We start from the raw sequence: 24761 nt of genomic DNA on the forward strand, positions 1-24761 counted from the left end.
AAATTCATATGTTGAAGTCTTAATGGTACTTCCCAGTGTGACTGTATTCGAAGATAGGGCTTTCAAAGAGGTGATGAAGTTAAAATGAGAATGTTAGGGTGGGCCTTATCCAGCCTCCCTGGTGTCCATATAAGAGAAAATTTGGACGCATGAAAAGAGACTAGGGACCCATGCACACAGAGGAAAGGCCGTATGAGGACATAGTGTGAAGATGGCCATGTTCAAGCCAAGGAGAGAGGCCTCTGGAAAGACCAATCTTGCCAACATCTTCATCTTGTATCTCTAGCCTCTATAATTGTGTGAAAATAATTTTCTATTGTTTAAGCCACCAGTCTGGTATTTTATGACAGCCTAGCATATAACATGGGCTTCCCTGGTAGCTTAGCTGGTAAAGAATCCACCTGCAATGCAGGAGACCTGGGTTTGATCCCTGGGTTGGGAAGATTCCCTGGAGGAGGGCATGGCAACTCACTCCAGTATTCTTGCCTGGAGAATTCCCATGGACAGAGGAGTCTGGAGGGCTACAGTCCATGGGGGTCACAAAGAGCACAATTTAGCTACTGAACAACAATAAGAAACAAGCTGTGTGGTTCATCCTACTGGAATAAATCCCCTAGCAGGTGTCTCTAACCAGGTTTTTCTGGCTTCTCTGGAGGGATGAGAAGTAGGAGATTCACTTCTGCTTCTCTGAGTTGATGGCAGTTTCTGTTCTTTGTTTCAGAAAGAAACAAAGGTGGGTGGTTGGAAGGCATCAGCAGGTGATCAGTCTACCTGATCTGATGCTCGGAAATTGCTTGTTTTTGAGCTGAAATATTCTGGTGTAAGAGCAAATCACAAGTAGAAAAGAAAAGAATGGTTATTGAGGTTTCCAAGGTTGACCTCTGTGGCCAGGGTTTGCTCTCTGAGATAGTTTATAGGGAGAGGAATCATGTGATTCTGTGTCTTGGGTTACCTGTGACAGTACCAGTTCATACCTGGTGTCATGGTGTAACTTAATAGGATCCCTTCTGGTATTAAAATTATCCACCTTTTGGAGATAAATTATAAGGTTGCTTTAGACCAGAGGTTCTCAACTGCAGGCTATCCTGCCCTCTCACCTCAGCTGACACTGGGTGGTGTCCGGAGGAAGTTTTGGTTGTCACAACTGGGGAACTGCTATAGACGTCTAGTCTAAGGCCAGGGATGTTGTTCAACATCCTACTGGGCACAGGATGACTCCCTACAATGAAGAATGATCCAGTCCAAGACAGAACCCGAGGGACACAAAAATGTCCCTTTATGAGTTCGTCATGAATCCATCAATGCGTTCTTTTCTTTCTTTAGGAATGTTCAGTCCTCAACCTAGATGTGGATTTAATTCGATGACCATTTCTGTTCTCCAATTCTCTGCTGGTAAAGGACTGCACAGAGAAATAATTCATGGTTTTCACCCTGAAGGCTTGGTGGTTGTGTGTGTGTGTGGGGGAGGCGGAGTGGGGGAGGGGACATGTCGATGAACAGATGTTAACACATTAGATGCCAGGATAACGTAAGTTCAAAGTGCTGGAGGAGCACAGGAGAGGGAAAGCCTGACTCTAGTGCTGTGATGGAAATAGGCAGTCCTGGGAGGCTTCATGGAGGAGGAAAAAGTTGAGCTGTGTTGAAAGAATAAAAGTCCACCCTGTGGAGTGTTGGTTAACATTACTGGCAGAGGGACAGCCAGTGCAATGCTTCGAGATGAGACCGCAAGGGTCATTAGGAAAGATAAATAGTCTGCTGCTGGGCATGGCTATGGTGCTTCCCTGGTGGCTCAGTGGTAAAGAATCTGCCTGCCAACGCAGGAGACACAGATTTTAACCCTGGGCCTGGAAGATCCCCTGGAGGAGGAAATGGCAACCCACTCCAGTATTCTTGCCTAGGAAATTCCATGGACAGAGGAGGCTTGTGGGCTATAGTCTATAGGGTCACAGAGTCAGACACCACTGAGCATGCACAAATGCACGGGCATGTCTATGCCAAGTGCTCCCCGAGACACATGCATTTACATTATGAGGTGTGCAGTTCCTGTAGACAATTCAGCCTAGACAGTTGTTATGGACTGAGTTCTGTTCTCCTCAAATTCATATGTTCAGTTATGGTTTTCTCAGTGTGTATGTCCAATCATGGAATTGCTGGGTCAGATGGCAGTTCTACGTTTAGTTTTTTTAAGGAACCTCCGTACTGTTCTCCAGAGTGTCTGTACCAGTGTACATTACCGAAAACAGTGTAAGAGAGTTCCCTTTTCTCCACACCCTCTCCAGCATCTGTTGTTTGCAGATTTTTTGTATGGCCATTCTGGCCCGCGTGAGGTCATACCTCTTTGTAGATGAAACTAGAGCCTGTCATACAGAGTGAGGTAAGTCAGAAAGAGAAGACAGATATTGCATATTAAAGCATTTACATGAAGTCTAGAAAAATGGTACAGATGAACAGTTTTGCAGGGCAGGAATAGAGGCACAGAAATAGAGAATAGATGTGTGAACACAGAGTGAAGGAGAGGATGGGACAAATTGAGAGAATAGCACTGAAGCATATACATCAGCATATGTGTAACTAGTGGGAAGCTGCTGTATAGCACAGGGAGCTCAGCTCAGTGCTCTGTGATGACCAAGATGGGTGGGATGCGGGGTGGTGGGTGGGAGGCTTCAGAGGGAGGGGGCATATGTATACAGCTGGTTCATGATGTTGTACAGCAGAGACTAACACAACATTGTAAAGCAATTACATCCTGATAAAAAAATTAAAAAAAATTGTTGACTTCCTAATCCCTAGTACCCCAGAATGTGACCAAGGAACAAACTGGACTGCAGATATGTTTGGAAGCTTGCAGGCTCCCTCTTCACACTGTGAGTAATGGGGGAACCTGGTGAGCACGCAAGCATGAAATCACAGGGTTGGAATTTGGCTTCTATCTTCCTCCTGGCCCATCCTCCAGTGAAGGCAGATTCAAGTTCTCATCTTGGGGGAGGAGAGGAAGTGAGAAACTAATTGCCACATGAGACTTTCTCAGTTCAGCATGTGCTTAGTTGCCTGCATTTTATCATCTTTTCTTTGGAACTTTGGGCGATAGCACAGACCAGCTGTCTGTACAGACCCCACATTCATGTAATTGGATTTTAAGGCCCTCATTTATTGTGCTACAGCAATTGTAACATATGGCAGTTATAACAGAAGTCTTCCTGCCAAATGAAAAAAAATATTGGAGGTGTTCATGCAGGCAACCCAAAGTTTGGTTTCTCTTGAAAAATCAGACAGTCTGGCAATGCTGGGAGAGTTAATAGTAACAATTTCTCTTTCTACACAGGCTGTAGCAGATGCTGTAGGCAGCATAGCTTTATTCCTTTGGCACTTCTGTTTTTTTTTTTTTTTTTTTTTAACATGCTGATGGATTCTACTGCAAGCAGCTGTGACTCTCTGTCTGGGAGCTTTCCCTGGAGTGAACATGTTTGATCTGTACACAGGGCAGGCTGTAAAAGCTTAGACATTCACTTCTGCCTGCAACCCCCAGAAGGGCTCTTAACCAGTGATGGATCAGAGCAGGTGGATAAAGAGCTCAGCTCAGCTCCCTCTCCCTGTTATTATTATTTTAGTTTTGGAATTCGGGATCTTCATTGCAGCATGTGAGATCTAGTTCCATGACTAGGTATCGAACCCAGGTCTCCTGCATTAGTAGTGCAGAGTTGTAGCCACTGGGCCACAAGGGAAGCCCCCTTTATTATAAAAAAATTTTTTTTTTGGACCATGTCGAGTGGCATGTGGGATCTTAGTTCCCCGACCAGGGACTGAACCCCTGCCCCCTGCATTGGAAGTGCAGAATCTTAACCACTGGACCGCCAGGGAAGTCCTCTGGCTACTTCTCTTTGAATGGGGTAACTTAGTGGGATTGAACCCCAGTCACCACCAGCAGTAACCTGCTCACTAACATAATAATCCCTGTATGGGCTGCCCTCTCTTCCTTGTCTCACTTCCTGTTTTCCCTGTTGGGATGATTAATTTTATGTGTCAACTTGGATAGGCTTTAGGACCCAGATATTTGGTCAAAGACCAGTCTGGATATTGCTGTGAGGATATTTTTAGATGAGATTAAATTTAAATCAGTAGATTTTGAATAAAGCAGATTACAGTTCCTAATGTTGGTGGGCCTCATCTAATCAGTGGAAGGTGTTAAGAAAAAGACTGAGCTCCCCCTGAGGAAGAGACTGCCTTTGGACTCAGGAAGAAACAGCTTTTCCCTGGGTCTTTCAGCTTGCTGGCTAGATTTTAGATTTGCTGCCCTCCACAATCGCATGAGCGAAATTCTTCTTAAATCTCTCTCTGTCCCTGCCCATCTCTCTCTATCTCTGTTTCTCTTTCTCTACATATACACAGCCTATTGGTTCTGTTTCTCTGGAGAATCCCAATTAATACACTTACTGATTCTTTCTGGGATCATCTCCCATATAAAATCATCACTCTTGTTCCCCTTACACTTATCCATGCACTACTTCTAAGGGAACCCAAACTGAGAACCAGATAGAACAACCTCTAAATTACAAAGAAGTCTCTCTTTCATGCTGAAGAACAAAAACCCTCCATTTTAGGTAGGAATATGTCTTTTCTGTAATTAAAAAAAAAATTTTTTTTTTTAAGGAAAGACTCAAGTGAAATGGAGCAGAACCCTATAGTTCTTGTTTCCCAAGTCCTCAGCCCACCTTTTGTCTGTGGGAAAACTTTAGCCAAAAGTTAGTTCAATCAGAGAAGTGAGAACATAAAGAAACAAAGGAATATAGTTAAAGGAGATCAAATGATAATAGTTTAGTCAGTAAGCAAAGTCAAGGACCTTTAGTTCCTTCTCAAGGGCTATAGGTAATATTCTGAGCCATATCCTTTGAGCTGTCTTATAGATAGAGACCCCCACCAGGTGGAGAAATTAACTACATGATTACCAGACTGTAGCCATGACTTAAACTGTTGCTGTTCCAAGAACTGGCCTCAAGGAAATGGAAACAAACCAACCCTGGAACCAAGACTAACTGTGCTTAGAACGGACCACCAGTGACCAATTTCAAGATGACTGTCTGAGCTACTGTGCTGTTTCTGCATGTAGCCCTCTCTCTCTGTCTATAAAAGCTCTAGCCCCCGGGTTGTTGGGGTGGGGGCTGTTGGCCTTTGGACAGGTTTGGATGCTAGTGACCCTCCTCCCTGGTCACTAGCATCCAAAATAAAGCAAACTTTCCTTTCCACTAACCTAGCCTCTTTAATGACTTTTGAGCAGCAAGTAGCTGGACCTGGGTTCAGTAACATTAGGGTAACAGACCCATTAGAGAGAAGCCTTCTGGGGACATTTTCCTCACTACTCACACAGTGATGCTGCTCTGCATGTCTTAGGGATTCTGAAAGCAGCCACCCCATGTACCTTGTATGTTTCTCTGGATGACATCATTGCAATGGATTTCCATGGAGTTCACTTGGGCGTTCAAGCTTAAGATGACTCCCTTGGAGCAGTTGTCTGTAACAACTCGAGTTTCAACAGCTGGTAAGAAAAACAAAGGGCAAACTTGCCATTATTATAAGTTTTAAAAATGTGCGTAGTTACATGAACAGCTTAACTTTACTGAGGGTGTAGAATGTGCCAGGCACTGGGCTAAGAGCCTTACATTGATACATTGCCATCTTATAGCAGCCTCATGTAACACAATGAAGGACCTGTCAGAAAAGCAAACTGAAATTCAGAATTTAGGTAGGACTCTAACTCCTGTATACTTGCTGAGAAAATCTCATGACAGAGGAGCCTGGCAGGCTCCATGGGGGTGGCAAAGAATAGGAACTTAATAAACTCTGTGTTCTTTTTTTAAAGACTTCTTTTTTACTGTGGACCATTTTAAAATTCTTTATTGAATTTATTACACTATTGATTCTGTTTTTTATGTTTTTGTTTTTTGGCTGAGAGGCATGTAATATCTTAGTTTCCTGACCAGGGATTGAACCCACAGCCCCTGCATTGGAAGGTGAAGTCTTAACCACTGGACTGCCAAGAACGTCCCCTGAAACTGTATTCTTTTTTTTTTTTTTTTTTTAAGATTTTAAATTTTATTTTATTTTTAAACTTTACATAATCCGCCACAGGTATACATGTGTTCCCCATCCTGAACCCTCCTCCCTCCTCCCTTCCCATTCCATCCCTCAGGTGTGATTTAAAAAGCAAGAGAAACACAAATGATATTAGAAATATCAACTGAAGTGTAGCCACAGACTCTGCTGCTGCTGCTGCTAATTCACTTCAGTTGTGTTCGACTCTGTGCAACCCCATAGATGGCAGCCCACCAGGCTCCCCCGTCCCTGGGATTCTCCAGGTAAGAACACTGGAGTGGGCTGCCATTTCCTTCTCCAATGCATGAAAGTGAAAAGTAAAAGTGAAGCTGCTCAGTCGTGTCCGACTCTTCACGACCCCATGGACTGCAGCCCACCTGGCTCCTCCATTCATGGGATTTTCCAGGCAAGAGTACTGGAGTGGGGTGCCATTGCCTTCTCCGACTGAAACTGTATTCTTAATTAACATTCTTTAGCACATTGTCTTTGAAGCAATGATTCTGTTTCTAGGAATATATTCTTGGAAAACAATAATGACTAAGAGGGCAGAATTGGCTACGAGAAAGTCCATGGCAGTAAAGATGATAAAGGTGAAATGACCTAAAATTTAAGAAGAAATTGGTTAAATAATTTACGGTTTATCTCTGTAATGGGGAACCATGCTTCCAGTAAAAACGAAGTCACAGAATAACAAACCATAAGTTCATGAAAATATTTATCTTAAAAAGTAGAAGATATGAGACTGGTCGTGAGTTGGAAATTATTGAAGGTAGGTGAGGGGTGCAGTAGTCTTATTATGTCTCCTTTTGAGTGTGTTAAAAAAAGTTAAAGAAAGCAATTATAAAGAGCGGAAAGGTATGGCAATTGCCAGCCTCGGTTCTAAGTGCGCTGAGTGCAGCATCACGATCTCGTTTTGCAGGTGAGGTGATGAAAGCTCACTGAGGAAAGGGCGCTTTATATCATTAAACAATGGGGGGGCTGCCCTGGTAGCCCAGTGGTTAAGGCTGCACCCTTCCAATGCAGGGGCTGCAGGTTTGACCCCTGGTCAGGGAGCTAACATCCCACATGACTCCTGGCTTGGCCAAAAACCAAACCAAACCAAAAAATCAATTAGGAATTGGCCAAATCAGAAAATAAAAGAATTACTTGTAACGTGGTTTAATTTTAAATAAAAGTGTCCAGATTCTGGTTTCCTGAGAAGTTTAGGTACTGGATTTTATCTTATTAAAGACTATAAAACATGATTATTTTTATGAAGTATTTTATCATGAAAGTTGGTAAAATGAAATGATTAGTTAGGCACACACAAATACATTAGCATCTCTGAGCTGAATACTAATAAAAAGCACAGTAAACAGCATTTCTGGAGGCCAATATAGCGATATGTATCAAAAGTTCATAGAATGCTTTCTTTCTTTTGATCTAACAATTCCTCTTCTATGAATTTATCCTAAGAAAACATTTAACGAATAGATACAGATAAAACTTTAATGGTAGATTTGGGAGAATGGCATTGAAACATGTAAAATATCATGTATGAAATGAGTTGCCAGTCCAGGTTCGATGCACGATACTGGATGCTTGGGGCTGGTGCACTGGGACGACCCAGAGGGATGGAATGGGGAGGGAGGAGGGAGGAGGGTTCAGGATGGGGAACACATGTAAACCTGTGGCGGATTCATTTTGATATTTGGCAAATCTAATACAGTTATGTAAAGTTTAAAAATAAAATAAAATTAAAAAAAAAAAAAAAAAACTTTAATGGTCTTTGTCACAGGGTTGTTTTGTAACTACCCACATTTCTCAGAATAGGGAAATAAATTATCGTGTAAATAAATTATATGTACAATGCAACTATATAAACCATTGAAGACAATAACATAGCTGATGATATATATGACGTACATGGAAAGATGTTAGTCATGTAATGAGTGAGAAAGCAATTTGGCATGCATATGTAAGCGTAACATACATAACAAATACGTGTCTTTTCATCAGACATGTACCTACATGGGTATTGGATTGGAGCACTGAATTCTGGGCAGATTTGGCCGGTCTCAGTTTAGTTTTGTGTATGTGTTTTTTCCTAATTAAAAATTTAATACTTGGCTTTGCTATGGTATTTTATTTTTTATTTTCAAAAACAAAAATTAAATATATTTAAGGTGTCCAATATGAAGACTTGACACATGTGTGCATGTGTGTGTGTGCTCAGTTGCTCAGTTGTGTCTGACACATATATACATAGTTAAATGATTACTGCAGTCAAGCTAACTGACATATCTGCAGCACATGGATATATAATGACTACATATGACAGGTATAATAAAACTTTTTTGGGGGGATGGCTATGCCACGTGGCTCATGGGATCTTAGTTCCCCAACCAGTAACTGAACCCAGATCCAAGGCAGTGAAAGTGCTGAGCATCAACCACTGGACAGCTAGGGGATTCCTTAATAAAATTATTTCTGTTTTAGAAAGAATTCAGCATGTTTGTTTCACTGTTGCCAGAGCTCTGCTAGCAAAAGTGAAAGTCACTCAGTCATGTCCAACTATTTGTGACCCCATAGCCTATAGTTCCCCAGGGTCCTCTGTCCATGGAATTCTCCATGCAAGAATGCTGAAATGGGTTGCCATTCCCTTCTCCATGGGGTCTTCTGGACCTAGGAATTGAACCTGAGTCTCAGGCAGATTCTTTACTATCTGAATCACCAGAGAGTTGAGCAGCAAATTGAGGCCATGAGTCCAAATGACCATGACCCGAAGAGGTCTTTAAATAAAAGTTTGCTTTCAGTTCCTTAAAAAAAAGTATTTATATTTAAAAAATATGTAGTAAGATGTCCCTTCTGGGGTGGTTTAAGTCACATCACCATGACATGTGCTGTTAGGTTCCGTGAGCACTGAATCATTTAAAAAAAAAAAAAAACTACCTTTAAGCCAGAATCCTAGACTCAGGATTAGAAACCATTGACAATTTTTGTTTATTCATGTATTTATTTGGGCTTCCCAGGTGGCACTGGTGGTAAAGAACCCACCTGCCATGAGAGATGTGGATTTGATCCCTGGGTTGGGAAATTCCCCTGGAGGAGGGCATGGCAACCCACTCCAGTATTCTTGCCTGGAGAATCCCATGGACAGAGGAGCCTGGAGGGCTACAGTCCATAGGGTGACAAAGAGTCAGACATGACTGAAGTGACTTAGCATGCAGGTATTTATTTAATTCTAAATATTATCACAACAAACTGTGGAAAACTCTCCAAGAGTTGGGAATACCAGACCACCTGACCTGCGCCCTGAGAAACCTGTATGCAGGTCAAGAAGCAACGGTTAGAACTGGACATGGAACAACTGACTGGTTCCAAATTGGGAAAGGAGTATGACAAGGCTGTATATTGTCACCCTGCTTATATAACTTATATGCAGAGGACCTCATGAGAAATGCTGGGCTGGGTGAAGCACAAACTGGAATCATGATTGCCAGGAGAAATATCAATAACCTCAGATATGCAGATGACACCACCCTTATGGCAGAAACTGAAGAGGAACTAAAGAGCCTCTTGATGAAAGTGAAAGAGGAGAGTGAAAACACTGGCTTAAAACTCAGCATTCAAAAAACTAAGATCATGGCATCCAGTCCCATCAGTTCAGTTCAGTTCAGTTCAGTTGCTCAATTGTGTCTGACTCTTTGGGACCCCATGGATTGCAGCATGCCACTCCCATCCCCTCATGGTAAATAGATGGGGAAACAATAGAAACAGTGACAGACTAATTTTCTTGGGCTCCAAAATCACTGCAGATGGTGACTTCACCCATGAAATTAGAAGACGCTTGCTCCTTGGAAGAAAAGCTATGACAAATCTAGACAGCATATTAAAAAGCAGAGACATTATTTTGCCAACAAAGGTCCACCTAGTCAAAGCTATGGCTTTTCCAGTAGTCATGTATAGATGTGAGTGTGGACCTTAAAGAAAGTTGATTGCCGAAGAACTGATGCTTTTGAACTGTGGTGTTGGAGAAGACTCTCGAGAGTCCCTTAGACTGCAAGAAGATCAAACCAATAAGTCCTAAAGGAAATCAATCCTGAATATTCCTTGGAAGGACTGATGCTGAAGCTGAAGCTCAAATATTTTGGTCACCTGATTAAAACAGCTGACTCATAAGAAAAGACCCAGAGACTGGGAAAGATTTGAAGGCAGAAGGAGAAGGGGATGACAGAGGATGAGATGGTTCAATGGATTTCATTACTGACTCAATGGACATGAGTTTGAGCAAGCTCTGGGAGACGTTGAAGGACAGGGAAGCCTGGCATGCTGCTGTCCATGGGGTTGCAAAAACTGGGACATGACTGAGTGACTGAACAACAACAAAACATCATTTTTATTTAAAAAATTTTTTGGTCACACCAGGAGGCTTGTGGAATATTAGTTCCCGGACTTGCTCAGACCTCAGCAGTGAAAATGCCAAGTCCTAACCACTGGACCACTAGGGAATTCCCCCATTGGCAATTTTTAAAAATAGCTCTATGCAGGTGTAATTGATGTACAGCAAATCTCACATATTAAAGTGTACAACTGGATGGGTTTCATCGCATGTGTACCTCTGTAAAACCACCACCACAGTCAAGGTAGACAACATTTCTGTTACCACCAACAATTTATCCAGATTTTCTCACATCCCTTTTCCATCCCTTCATTGACTCTACCCTCTGTGTCACTAGAGATTAGTTTGCATTTTCTAGAATTTTATATAAATGGATGTGTTCATGTGCATTCAGTCATTTCGGTCATGTCCGACTCTTGGTGATCCTAAGAACTGTAGCCCCCCAGGCTCCTCTGTCCATGGGGATTCTCCAGGCAAGAATATTGGAGTGGGTTGCCATACCCGCCTCCAGGGGATCTTCTCGACTCAGGGATTGAACCCATGTCTCTTATGTCTCCTGCATTGGCAGGCGGGTTCTTTACCACTAGTGCCACCTGGGAAGCCCTATAAATGGGACAAACAAAGTCCTTATTTACTTCTCTCATTGCTTAACGCGGACCCCAGTTAGTAACCACCCCACTGTGTGTCTCAGGTTTTACTGTCTTCTTACCCACGGTGTTGTATTGGACTTTCTGGATTTTCTGGTCTGGGGCTTTCAAGGCAGTTTTTAGAACATCTGATTCCGTTTTCTGGAGAAAGGCTGTGACCGTGGATGTGACGTTTCTCCCCGCTCCCAATACGGTCTTATCGGTGAGATGAGATTCGATATTCTCAACAACCGATTGCATCTTTGAAGAGAGAAAGAATTAAGAAAAAATCCAATCGATAGGTTCCACATCCCAAGGGTCAGAAGAAAACCCAAGAAAGAAGGCGGTGGGGTCAGACGACTGGTTCAAATACTGACTCCACCTCTCACTGGCTGAGCAACCTTGGGAAAGTCACTCAGTCACTCTGTGCTTCAGGTTCTCCATTTAGGATGAGGATGGTACTAAGACCCCATAAAGTTTGGGGGAAGATTAAATGAACGAAGAGACATTTTATTTTTAGAACAGTGTTAGCCTGGTAAACACCACAGAAACGTTAGTTGCTCAGTTGTGTCTGACTCTTTGCGACCCATGAACTGTAGCCCACAAGGATCCTCTGTCCATGGGATTCTCCAAACAAGAATACTGGCGTGGGTTGCCATTTCCTTCTTCAGGGGATCTTCCTGACCCAGGGATTGAACCTGGGTCTCTTGCATTGCAGGCAGATTCTTTACCACTGAGCCACCAGGGAAGCTCAAACATCATTTAAGTGGTAGTTACTGTGAGCATCTTTCACCAACAGGGAAGTGGTAAGATTTCTAGAAATAGACCAGTGGTTCTCAACTGGGGGCAATGTTCATTCCCCAGATGGGAAGACATTTGGATTGTCACTACTGCGGAGTGCTATTTCTACTGATAATTAGGCCAGATATGTTACTCAACATCGTATAATGCATGTGACAACAGCCCCCACAGCAAAGAATGACCCAGTCTCAAATGTCAATAGGGCCAAAGTTGAGAAATCATTTAGTAGTATCATAGCTCAGAAGGAACTCTAACTGGCCTTTTTGTATCAAGAAATGTATTGTTTTTTAAAAGCTATATTAAACTCATTTTATCTATCTATCCATCTTACTGATTTACTGAAGTATAGTTGATTTACAATACTATATTAGTTTCAGCCATACAATATAGTGGTTCTATGAAAAATAGCAAAAAAGATGGGCCAGTGGCTGAAGAAGACTGAAGGGTCAAGGTGAAGTTTTAAAACTGTTGTTATAGAAAACAAATTCATGGTTACCATAGAGAGAAAGGGCAAGGAGGGATTAATTAGAAATTTGGGATTAACAGATACACATTACTATATATAAAATAGGTAAACAACAGAGACCTACAGTATAGCACAGGAATGTATATTCTCATATCTTGTAATAAATTATAATGGAAAAAATCTGAAAAAGATTATACATAACTGAATCACTTTGCTGTACACCTGAAAGAGTAAAATAACTGTACGTCAAATTGCGAGAGTATCACTGACATATATACCCTACCCCGTGTAAAATAGATGGCTAGTGGGAAGCTGCTGTGTAGCACAGGGAGCTCAGCTTGGTGCCCTGTGATGACCCAGAGGGGTTGGATGGGGGTGGTATGAGGGAAGCTCAAAAGGGAAGGGATATACGTATACTCATAGCTGATTCACGCTGTTGTACAGCAGAAACTAACACTACATTGTAAAGCAATTACACTCTAATTAAAAAAAAACTATTCTTCAATAAAAATTGTAGTATATGTGATTTGAAAAATTATTATTTTGATCTCTACATGCTTTTACTCAAAGTATAGTCCTCAGATAAGCAGTATCAGCATCACATGGGAGCTTATTAGGAATTCAGACTCTTAGGTCCCGGTCCACATATTCTGAATCCAAACCTGCACTTTAACAGGCTTCTAAGGGATTTGTGGTATGTTAAAGTACTAGGGTGGAGAAGGCAATGGCACCCACTCCAGTACTCTTGCCTGGAAAATCCCATGGATGGAGGAGCCTGGAGGGCTGCAGTCCATGGGGTCGCTAGGAGTTGGACATGACCGAGCGACTTCACTTTCACTTTTCCCTTTCATGCGTTGGAGAAGGAAATGGCAACCCACTCCAGTATTCTCGCCTTGAGAATCCCAGGGATGGGGGAGCCTGGTGGGCTGCTGTCTATGAGGTCGTACAGAGTCGGACACGACTGAAGCGACTTAGCAGCAGCAGCAGCAGCAAAGTACTAGGGGACTTTCCTGGTGGTAGGAATGCAGGAGACCCCAATTTGATTCCTGGGTGGGGAAGATCCCCTTGAGAAGATTGACTACCCTTTCCTGTATTCATAGGCTTCCCTAGTGGTTCAGACGGTAAACAATCTGCCTGTAATGTGGGATACCTGGGTTTGATCCCTGGGTTGGGAAGATCCCCTGGAGGAGGGCATGGCAACCCACTCCAGTATTCTTGCCTGGAGAATCCCCATGGACTGAGGAGCCTGGCAGGCTACAGTCCATGGGGTTGCAAAGAGTCAGACATGACTGAATTACTAAGCACAGCACACAAAGTACTAGACAGTAAGTCCCATAGGGATAGGAATTTTGTCTTCACGGCTATTTCCTAGCACCTAGAACAGTCCATGATGAATAGTGCTATGTGGCTTCAGTCGTTTCTGACTCTTTGCGACTCTATGGACTACAGCCCACCAGGCTCCTCTGTCCATGGGATTCTCCAGGCAAGAATATTACAGTGGGTTGCCATGCCCTCCTCCAGGGGATTTTCCTGACCCAGGGATTGAACCAGCATCTCCTGTCTCTCCTGCATTGCAGGCGGATTCTTTACCACTGTGCCACCTGGGAAGCCCCTTTGGTGAATAGCAGGGGCTCAGTAAGTGTTCATGGGTTAAATGAATGTTTTTAATAGGAAAATATCATGCTAAAGAGTTATAAGCAGAGTAATATGCAAAGAAGGATTGGAGGGATTTTCAGAATCAGGTTCAAATAAGCCTTTTTAATGGTCTACTCTTTCAGTCTAACCAGTGTTGGTGGAAATTCTGAGCTGAGTTTTCTAGTGAAAGGGCAGCCGCCTCCTCAGCCACACCTGATGTAAAACGCCTCTCTCTTTTCTAAACGGCAGCAGAAGTCTTCTTGGTTTAAACTCATTTGTACAGAGTAGGTGCCAGAGTATTGGGTCGTCAGAATTGCTGTTTTAGTGTCTGATCTAACGTGATGACTTTGTACCTGTCTTTCTTTGGCAATGCATTTTGTTTTTTTGAAGTGAAATTCACGTAAAATAAAATACATCCTTTTTTTAAAGTAGTTTTTTTTTTTTTTTTTTGCCACATAGGATGTGGGATCTTAGTTCTCCAACCAGGGATCAAACCCACACCCCCTGCAGTTGGAAGCATGGAGTCCTAACCACTGGACCACCAGGGAAGTTCCTCATCCTTTTAAAGTATACAAGTCAGTAATAATTTAGAATGTCCATAATGTTGTATAACATTTCCATCATTTCCAAATAAAACCCATTAAACAGTTACTTCCCATTCTCCACTCCCCCAGCCTCTGGAAAGCACAAATCTGCTTTCTGTTTCCCTGGATTTGCCTATTTTGGACATTTTATGTAAGTTATGTAAGTGGAATCATATACGGTGTAATCTTTTGTGTCTGACTTCTTTCACCGAGCATAATGTTTTTGAGATTCATTCATATTGTACTGGGAATCAGAACTTCATTTTTTATGGCTGAATAATATTCCACTGTATAGGTATACCACATTTTATTCATCCTGTCATCAATTAGTGGACATTTGGGCTGTTTCTGTCTTTTGGCTATTGTGAATAGGACTGTCAAGAGCATAGTTGTACAAGTATATATTTGGGTCCCTCTCTCTCTCTCTTTTTTTAAAAATTTATTTTATTGAAGTAGAGTTGATTTATAGTGTTGTATTAATTTCTGCTGTACAGCAAAGTGATTCAGTTTTGTATACACATTTTCATATTTTTTTCTTCATCACAGGATATTGAATGTAGCTTCCTGTGCTATAAGTAGGACCTTGTTGTTTATCTGGTCTATATATAATAGTTCACATCTGCTAATCCCAAACTCCCAATCCAATCCTCCCTGACCTCTCCCTCCTTGGCAATTACAAGTCTGTTCTCTATGTCTGTGAGCCTGTTTCTGTTTTGTAACTAAGTTCATTTGTGTCATATTTTAGATTTCACATACACAACATTGTATGGCATGTGTCTTTCACTTTCTGACTTACTTAGTATGATAATCTTGAGGTTCATCCATGTTGCTGCAAATGACATTATTTCAACCTTTGTTATGCCTGAATAATATCTCATTGGGCTTCCCAGGTGGTGCTAGTGGTAAAGAACCTGCTTACTAATGCAGGAGACATAAAAGACGAGGATTTAGTCCCTGGGTTGGGAAGATCCCCTGGAGGAGGGCATGGCAACCCATTCCAGTATTCTTGCCTGGAGAATCCCATGGACAGAGGAGCCTGGCAGGCTACAGTCCACTGAGTCACACAGAGTCGGACACAACTAAAGTGACTTAGTAATAGTCCATCATATACACGTACCACATCTTCTTTATCTATTCATCTGTCAATGGACATTTAGGTTGTTACCATGTCTTGGCTATTGTGAACAGTTCTGGTATGAATATAGGGATGCATGTATCTTTTTGAATTCTACTTTTGTCCAGGTATATGTTTGGGTCCCTGCTTTCAATTCTCTTGGGTATATTCCTAGAAGTAGAATTGTAGAAAGTGAAAGAAAGTGAAGTCGCTCAGTCGTATCTGACTCTATGCGACCCCATGGACTATAGGAGCCCACCAGGCTCCTCCGTCCATGGGATTTTCCAAGCAAGAATACTAGAGCGGGCTGCAGTTTCCTTCTCCAGGGGATCTTCCCGACCCAGGGATAGAACCTGGGTCTCCTGTATTGCAGACAGACGCTTTACCATCTGAGCCACCAGGGAAGCTCAGATAATTGTAGAGTCACCTGATAATTTTATGTTTAATTTTTTGAGGAACCTGACAGTGACTTTTATAACGAAATAAATATTACTTTTGATAACACGATTATTTGTTCATTACTGCAATGAACAGATGTTGAACTCCCAAGGCTGACTTGGTCTGATTCCCCTCCTCAAGAAGCTCCCTGTCTAGTGAGTGAGAGCACACCACTTAAATGTCATCAGTCTGGACGAGATAACAATAGATAACGTGGATGCAATGTGTACTCTGGACTCAGCACTGTGCTGAATACTATACATGTATTATCTCATTTAACCTGCTCATTATCCAAGGGTGCCATCACCACCCTCATCTTAAAGATGAGTAAATTGCTCTTAAAAAGTGTGATGGTTAATTTTATGTGTCAGCTAGACTGAGTCATGGGTTACCTAGATGTTTGGCCAAGCGTCATTCTGGGTCTGACATGAAATTAACATCTGAATGGATGGAGGAAGTAAGGCGGCTTGCCCTTCCTAATGTGGTTGGGGCTCATCCAGTCAGTTTGGAGGTCTGATTAGAACAAGAAGTCTGAGTAAGGGGGAATTTCCTCCTGCCTGACTGCCTGTGCCAGCCTTGAGCTGGGACATTGCTTTTTAGCTTTATTTTTTAAAAAAATATTTATTTTAATTGGACATTAATTTTTAAATTTTATTGGAGTGTGATTGCTTTAGAATGTTGTTAGTTGCTGCTGTGCAATGAAGTGAATCAGCTATTTCTAACATATATCCTTTCCTTCTTGAACCTCCCTCCGCCCACCCAACCTACCTGTAGGTTATCACAGAGCACCAAGCTGAGCTCCCTGTGCTGTACAGCAACTTCCCACTAGCTATCTATTTTACACATGGTAGTGTATTTATGCCAAACCTAATCTCCCAATTCATCCCACCCACCCCTTACCCCACTATGTCTGAACGTCTGTTCTCTACATTTGTGTCTCTATTCCTGCCCTGCAAATAGATTCATCGGTATCATTTTGTTTTTAAGATTCCACATATAATACATGAATATTTGTTTTGCTCTTTCTGACTTACTTCACTCTGTATGACTCTTTAAGCCCATCTGCATCTCTACAAAGACCCAATTTTGGGACATTGTTGTTTTCCTTCAAACTCACACTGAAACATCAGCTCTTCCTGGGTTGGTCTCAGATCTCTGGATTCAAATTGGAACTACATCATCAACTCTTCTGGGTCTCCAGCTTGTTGACTGCAGATTTTGGGACCTGTCAGCTAATTCTTTATAACAGCTCTCTTTATAGCTTATCTCCTATTGGTTCTGTTTCTCTGGAGAACCCTAATGCTGTGAGGTCATCATCTTGCCTAAGTCACTTGCCACTGTGGTATTAGGATTTGAAATCCCTACCATAAGAGCATAGTCTGGTGGGGACTTCCCTGGTGGTCCAGTGGCTAAGACTCTGCTCACCCAGTGCAGGGGGTCTGGGTTTGATCCTTGATTAGGGAACTAGATCGCACACGCTGCAACTAAGAGTTCTCTCAACTAAGACTTCACACACCACCACTAAAGATCCTAGCGGCCGCAACTAAGACCCGGTGTGTGTGTGCTCAGCTGCTCAGTTGTGTCTGACTCTTTGTGACCCCGTGAACTGGCCCATTAGCCTCCTCTGTCCATGGAATTTTCCAGGCAAGAATACTGGAGTGGGTTGCCATTTCTTGCCAGTGCAGCCAAATAAATAAATAAATAAGAACATAGTGGGGGGATATTAACTCAGATGGAGGGAGTGACACAGGCCATCCAGAAGGAGGTGACACCTGAACTGGGTCTTGAGTAAAGAAGAGTGGAAGGAGGCAGCCAGGTGAGGAACTGGAAAGAGGAGTTTTAGGTAGAGCGAACGGTGTGTATCTGAGACCTGGAGCTTGGGAGGGCAAGGCATGAAGAGTCCCTTGGGAGTAGAGAAGGGTGAAGTTGGGTAGTGGCAAGAGGGAGGGATGAGCTCATTCTGTTAGACAATAGATCCTGAGAGACATGTATCATTCTCTTTGCTAAAGTTCAGAGTCAATTTACAGACACTAATGATTACTACCTATAATCATTTTCTTGGTCTCTCTTAATTATCCTACAATATCCATTTTCCCTTCCTGCGCTTTTTTTGTTGTTGTTGTACTAGGTCTTCATTGCTGACCTGGGCTTTCTCTAGTTGTAGCAAGTGGGGGGCTACACTCTAGTTGCGGTGTGTGGGCTTCTCATTGGGGGTCACTTCTCTTGCTGTGGAGAATGGGCTCTAAGGCATGCAAGCTTAGTTGTCCCACAGCATGTGGAATCTCCCCAGACCAGGGATAGAAGCCATGTTTCCTACATTGGCAGGTAGACTCTTAACCACTGGATCACCAGGGAAGTTAATTGAATAAATTTCTCAAATTTTATCTGGGCTGTGCCACCCAATCATAGATAGTATTGTCCCAGCTTCCTTTGCAGCTAGGTTTCACTGTGATCTATGCAACTTCTGGATTGTCACCGTAAGACATGTCTCCAAAGAAGTTCTCCTGACCTTATTAGCACTTTATATAGTGAGTAGATGAGGAGAGAGGCCCTCTCTCCACTTTCCCCCTTCACCTTGTACAACATACAGCTTGCCCTGCATTTCCCCTCCCTTCTACCTACCAGTATGAATACAGCATGCAGCAACCCAGCTTTGACTATGCAGTTGAGGACAAGATGCCAGGGGATGGTGGAGCAGCAGTATGGAAAGAACGTGGGTACCCGAATGACCTTATGGAGCAGAATTCCTTCACCAGCTTGGATTGCTCACCTCTGGACTAATAACTCAGAAAGTAATAAACATCCATATTTTTAAAGCCATTGGATATTTGGGTCTCTTTGTTGCAGCAGCTCAGTGAATCCGAATACAGTCTTACTTAGTCTCTTTCTTGGTCTGGGATAGATCCTGTCTTCAGGGGGTAGTACACACACACACACACTCACACACACACCCACATTCATACACACACCCTCATACATACATGCACACTGTATTGATCTATCATTTATCTCTATAGTGAGATATATAGTGATAAACATAGTGATATATATATCAGTTATACAATACATATTATATATCAAAATATAATAGTTTAATAAACATATATCATAGTTAGCATATATTACAATATTTGTCATAATCATATCAAGTATTTTATATTATCATGCATATGATATATGACATATAGCACACATATATAGTATTCACCTCCATTTGCTAGCTTTGAGATTTATAAATATTTGTTACCTGTCTAGGTTCCAGGACTCAGCTTTCACTCACCTCTTTTGTGCTGTTGGTTGTCTTTGACGGGGTGATTTCTGAAAAAGACATCAAGAGAAGTTACTGTTGGAACCAAGAGTGAAAGTGTGGAGAAGTCGGCAGGTAAGGTGGGTAACTTTGCATCTAGAAGGTCTGAAATCATACACTTCATGTTCCCTGATGAGTTCATTTGCTCTTTAGGGGAATCAGAGTCCAAATTCCTTGTTGTCGTGGAGAGCAGTGTTTATCGACTTAGGGTGGTTTTGCCTCCTGGGGACATTGGCAATGGCTGGAGACATTTCTGGAGGTACTCATGACCTTGAGTGGGGATGCTACTGGGATCTAGTGGGTGGATGCTGCTCAATGCCTTTTAATGCAGAGGACAGCTCCTGACCACAAATAATTTTGGGACCCCAAGTGTCAATATTGCTGTGATAGAGATACCATGGCATAGAAGAAGCAGAAAATTGTAAGCTCCAAGCTCTTTCATTCAGATCTGGCTCTGGCTGGGCATTATAACTGAAATGGCTGAGCAAACAGAAGACTAGATACTTGAGGTTTTAAAATTCAGTCTGGTTGGGAATTATAACTGAGACAGGAATGTCAGTTTATAATCATCAGCTGTTTTTTAAAATAAATATTTATTTATTTATTTGGCTGCATTAGGTCTTAGTTGTGGCATGCAGGATCTTCGAAATTCCTTGCAGCATGTGGGATCTTTTTAGTTGCAGCATAAGAACTTGTAGTTGTTGCATGTGGGATCTTAGTTCCCCAACCAGGGATTGAACCCCTGTCCCCTGCATTGGCAGGAAGATTCTTAACCACTGGACTACCACGGAAGTCCACCTGGAAAGTATTCTTAACCATTCTGCTCTATTGTCTCTTGAAGATGTGGCTGCATCTGGCAGAAAAATGCACCATGCACAAAAATCACAGCTACCACTTGCTGAATGCCTCCTCATATGCATCATTTCATTTAATCCTTGAAATAATTCCATGAGTCAGGTTCTGTTATTTAAGCAGATGAGGAAATAGGCACAGGTTGTTAAGGAAATGTCTGTAGTCATGAGGGGGTAAGCAGTAGAGCCCAGATTTAAATCCATACTTGTCTAAGTGCAAAGCTCATTGTGGTGGCTGTTTTTTAGTTGCTAAGTTGTGTCCAACTCTTTGTGGTTCCATGGACTATAGTCTGCCAGGTTCCTCTGTCCATGGAATTCTCCAGGCAAAAATATGGAGTGCGTTGCCATTTCCTTCTCCAGGGTATCTTCCCGACCCAGGGATCAAATCTGCATTTCTTTCATTGCAGGTGGATTTTTACTGCTGAGGCAAGGGGGAAGCAAAGCTCGTACCACTTCACATGTGCAGAGACTGCACACACAAGAATCGGAAGGAGGTGTAAGCAAGTTCAGTCATTCACAGGCACCCTTGATGAAGACGGCTTGTGGCCCCTCCGCTACCTAAGAACCCTGATGTGGAATAGCCAAGCCTCTGTAATTCAGTGCGGGTCTCTGGAAAAGTCATCTCTGTACCTGTGGGGGCCTTTGTACCACCGTTCCTTTCCAGTTTGATCTTGGAATCATGTTTTAATCTTTTTAAAGGGAGTTTGGGTCTTAGGTCCCTGAATAGTCCTGCTCCCCCTTTTAAAGAATTAATTAATTTATTTATTAATGTTTGCGCCGGGTCTTTGTTGTTGCACGGGGGCTTTCTCTAGTTAAGGCAGTGTGCAGGCTTGTTGTGGTGCTTCTTTTGTTGCGGAGCACAGGCTCTAGGGCTAGTGGGCGTTTGGTAGTTGTGGCTCGCTTCCCTTTGGCATAATTTTTTGTTCTGAGACTCAGTTTTGTGGAAGGATCGTGAGGTCCTGGACCCTTCCATTGGAAGGAATCTCAGAACTGACCTGGTATGAATCCTTTTGGTATAAAGATGGCCCGATAATTCTGATATGAGATTTCCTGATATCAAAGCTGAAGGCTTGTGCTTCTCATGACCCCGAGCTCCTTAGGGGATCTTGCGGGGCGAGTGGGATACAATGACCCTTGTTAGTCTTCCTCTAAGCTCTTTCTACTGTGGAGTCTCCAGCCTCATGGCTTTAATGCTGGATGGGCAGGAGCACAAGTTACTTATATCTTGGGTGCTTCGGTTTTTTTATCTGTAATAACAGTGCTTACCTCATGCAATTATTGTAAATGGAACAAAGAATGTAAAGTACTTAGTGCAGTACCTGGTACATGTGTGTTTGTGCTCAGTTGTGTCTGACCCTTTGTGACCCCACGGACTGTAGCCCGTCAGGCTCTTCTGTTCTGGCACATCGTACAATTGAAATAAATATTGTCTATCAGTATTATTTGGAGAAGGCAATGGCACCCCACTCCAGTACTCTTGCTTGGAGAATCCCATGGATGGAGGAGCCTGGTAGGCTGCAGTCCATGGGGTCGCTACGAGTTGGACACGACTGCGCGACTTCACTTTCACCTTTCACTTTCATGCCTCGGAGAAGAAAATGGCAACCCACTCCAGTGTTCTTGTCTGGAGAATCCCAGGGACGGGGGAGCCTGGTAGGCTGCCGTCTATGGGGTCGCACAGAGTCGGACACGACTGAAGCGACTTAGTAGCAGCATCAGTATTATTGCTTGGTGGCTCAGTGGTAAAGAATCTGCCTGCAATGCAGGAGGCACAAGAGAGGCGGATTCAATCCCTGGGTCAGAAAGATCCCCTGGAGTAGGAAATGGCAACTCACTCCAATATTATTGGCTAGAAAATTCCATGTACAGAGGAGCAGAGGAAGCAGAGAAACCAGTTTGCAAGGGGAAGAGAAGAAGTGGATTCAGAGTATGAGAGACGGGGGTGCCGTGACAGTGTTGGGTCCCCAACTTCAGTTCATTCCAGTACCCAGCTGTATTCTTACCCAAGACATATCCATGCATCTCATCACACGTGTGTGTGCGTGCTCAGTGATCTGTCACGTCCAACATTTTGTGACCCCATGGACTGTAGTCTGCCAGGCTCCTCTGTCCATGGAATTCTCCAGGCAAGAATACTGGAGTGGGTTGCCATTTCCTCCTCCAGATGATCTTCCCAACCCAGGGATTGAACCTGTGTTTCCTGCATTGGCAGACGGATTCTTTACCACTGAGCCATCAGGAAAGCCCCTGAATCTTATCATAAACTCATATTTTCCCTTAAGTTAACCTGAGTGGGTTTCTCTATTTTGCAATTCAAAGAATCCTTTCCTAACCATCATCCTGTGATCTGTGACATCACCTCCAAAGTTCACTTGCATTCTTAACCCCATCATTTATCTAAATTTCCTACTTTTCTTTTCACCTCCTCTTTACATCATCCATTTCCTTCCAGAGAATAGATATTCACTGGCCCCACCACAAATATATATTTTCTGACTTCCCAGGTGATACAGTGGTAAAAAAAAATCCGGCTGCCAATGCAGGAGATGCAAAAGACCTGGGTTCGATCTCTGGGTTGGGAAGATCCCCTGGAGGAGGAAATGGCAACTCACTCTAGTATTCTTGCCTGGAAAATTCCATGGACAGAGGAGCCTGGTGGGCTATAATCCATGGGGTCACAAAAAATTAGAAATGACTGAGCACACACATGCTCGTGTTAGACTCACTTAAAAATTAGGAGGGGAGATAAGAAAACAAAAATTTTTCTTACTCTGACAAGTGTTCTCATTGGAATTGTTGAATTGTGCTTTCCCAGAGAGGAGTTTATATCCAGCAATACAGTGACAGTAGAAACTTCCAATGATGTTCTGACACTCAGCATTCACTCCACAATATACACTAAAGGGTGGTTTACATTCATCAACATCTGGAACACATAGGAGAAAACTGGTCATTTGTTTGATAAAGATTTATTGAGCATCTAATATATGTCAGAAGCTGTATCCTTTCCACCAGTCTATCCTGGCTTTTCAAAACAACTTGGTTAAGGTAATGCTTGTCTTTGTTCTTTCCTTTCTTTGCTGACTTTGGTTGGGTTCTCCAGGAAGTGGACTTTGAGACAAGGATTCTAGTGCAAGTATTTTATTTAGGAAATGATCCTAGAAATCACTGGAAGGGAAATGGTGAAATGAAACAGAGAGGGGAAGGCAGAAAATAAAGGGGGTATTATCTAGCAAATTTCTACTGTGGACAACTGAGGCTCAATTCCTCTGGGAACCTCTGGGAGGCAATGTAGAGCAGGCACTTCAAGTGACACTGAGAGGTGAGGGAGTTTAGTTCAGTTCAGTTCAGTCGCTCAGTTGTGTCCGACTCTTTGCGACCCCATGAATAGCAGCACACCAGGCCTCCCTGTCCATCACCAACTCCCAGAGTTCACTCAGACTCACGTCCATTGAGTCAGTGATGCCATCCAGCCATCTCATCCTCTGTTGTCCCCTTCTCCTCCTGCCCGCAATCCCTCCCAGCATCAGAGTCTTTTCCAATGAGTCAACTCTTCGCATGAGGTGGCCAAAGTACTGGAGTTTCAACTTTATCATCATTCCTTCCAAAGAAATCCCAGGGCTGCTCTCCTTCAGAATGAAAGAGAGGTGAGGGAACCGGGGTATTTATCCACTTAATCTTATCACTTATTGGTGGAGGAATGTTTACAGGTAGTATAAACTCCCCATTACTTCTATTTGTCCTGAGTGTGGACTGAGTGGTCTCCAGGAGCCAGAGAAAGCCTCAGACTTCATGTACAAAGGAATGGAAAATGCCAAGGACATTAAATGGGATACTGACTGTGTTTGCACCACCCAGCAGCCTGCCCTGGCCAGTTCATATGCTGAAGCCCTAACTCCAACTGTGGCTGTATTTGGACATGGGGCCTCTTGGGAGGACATGGAAACACAAAGGAATGGATAAAAAATGTGGTACATACATATAATGGAATATTAGTCATAAAAAAGAACAAAATAATGCCACTTGCAGAAACATGGATGGACCTAGAGATTGTCATACTGAGTTGAAGTAAATCAGACACAGAAAGACAAGTACCATATGATATTGTTTATATGTGGAATCTAAAAAATGGTATTTAAAATCTAAAAAAAATGTATTCTTATCTACAAAACAGAAGTAGAGTCATGAATGTAGAAAACAAGCTTATGGTTACCAGAGGATAGGGAGGGGAGGGGTAAACTGGGAGACTGGGATTAATATGTACCCATTCAGTTCAGTTCAGTTCAGTTGAGTCACTCAGTCGTGTCCGACTCTTTGCAACCCCATGAATTGCAGCACGCCAGGCCTCCCTGTCCATCACCAACTCCCAGAGTTCACTCAGACTCACGTCCATCGAGTCAGTGATGCCATCCAGCCATCTCATCCTCTGTCATCCCCTTCTCCTCCTGCCCCCAATCCCTCCCAGCATCAG

At 42.8% G+C, this 24761-nt stretch overlaps 1 protein-coding gene across 9 annotated transcripts in view; it reads right to left on the minus strand.

Moving 5' to 3' along the window:
• The window catches only part of ADGRE3 (adhesion G protein-coupled receptor E3), a 60098-nt gene that overhangs the window by 22372 nt on the left and 12965 nt on the right, over positions 1-24761 (minus strand). For 5 of the 9 annotated variants that reach the window (XM_025293687.3, XM_044948247.2, XM_045166743.1 and 2 more), the window contains 4 exons: positions 23061-23216; positions 19413-19450; positions 11178-11355; positions 5414-5530 (listed from right to left, as the gene is read on the minus strand). In XM_025293687.3, the coding sequence (XP_025149472.3) occupies positions 5414-5530; positions 11178-11355; positions 19413-19450; positions 23061-23216 (489 nt within the window). Of the gene's footprint in view, positions 1-5413; positions 5531-11177; positions 11356-19412; positions 19451-22293; positions 22342-23060; positions 23217-24761 lie in introns of those variants that run through there. The other 4 variants (XM_025293688.3, XR_006553552.2, XR_006553551.2 and 1 more) reach the window with 2 other exon arrangements.

The sequence above is a fragment of the Bubalus bubalis genome, chromosome 9 (genome assembly GCF_019923935.1).
Source record: "Bubalus bubalis isolate 160015118507 breed Murrah chromosome 9, NDDB_SH_1, whole genome shotgun sequence".
NCBI lineage: Eukaryota > Metazoa > Chordata > Mammalia > Artiodactyla > Bovidae > Bubalus > Bubalus bubalis.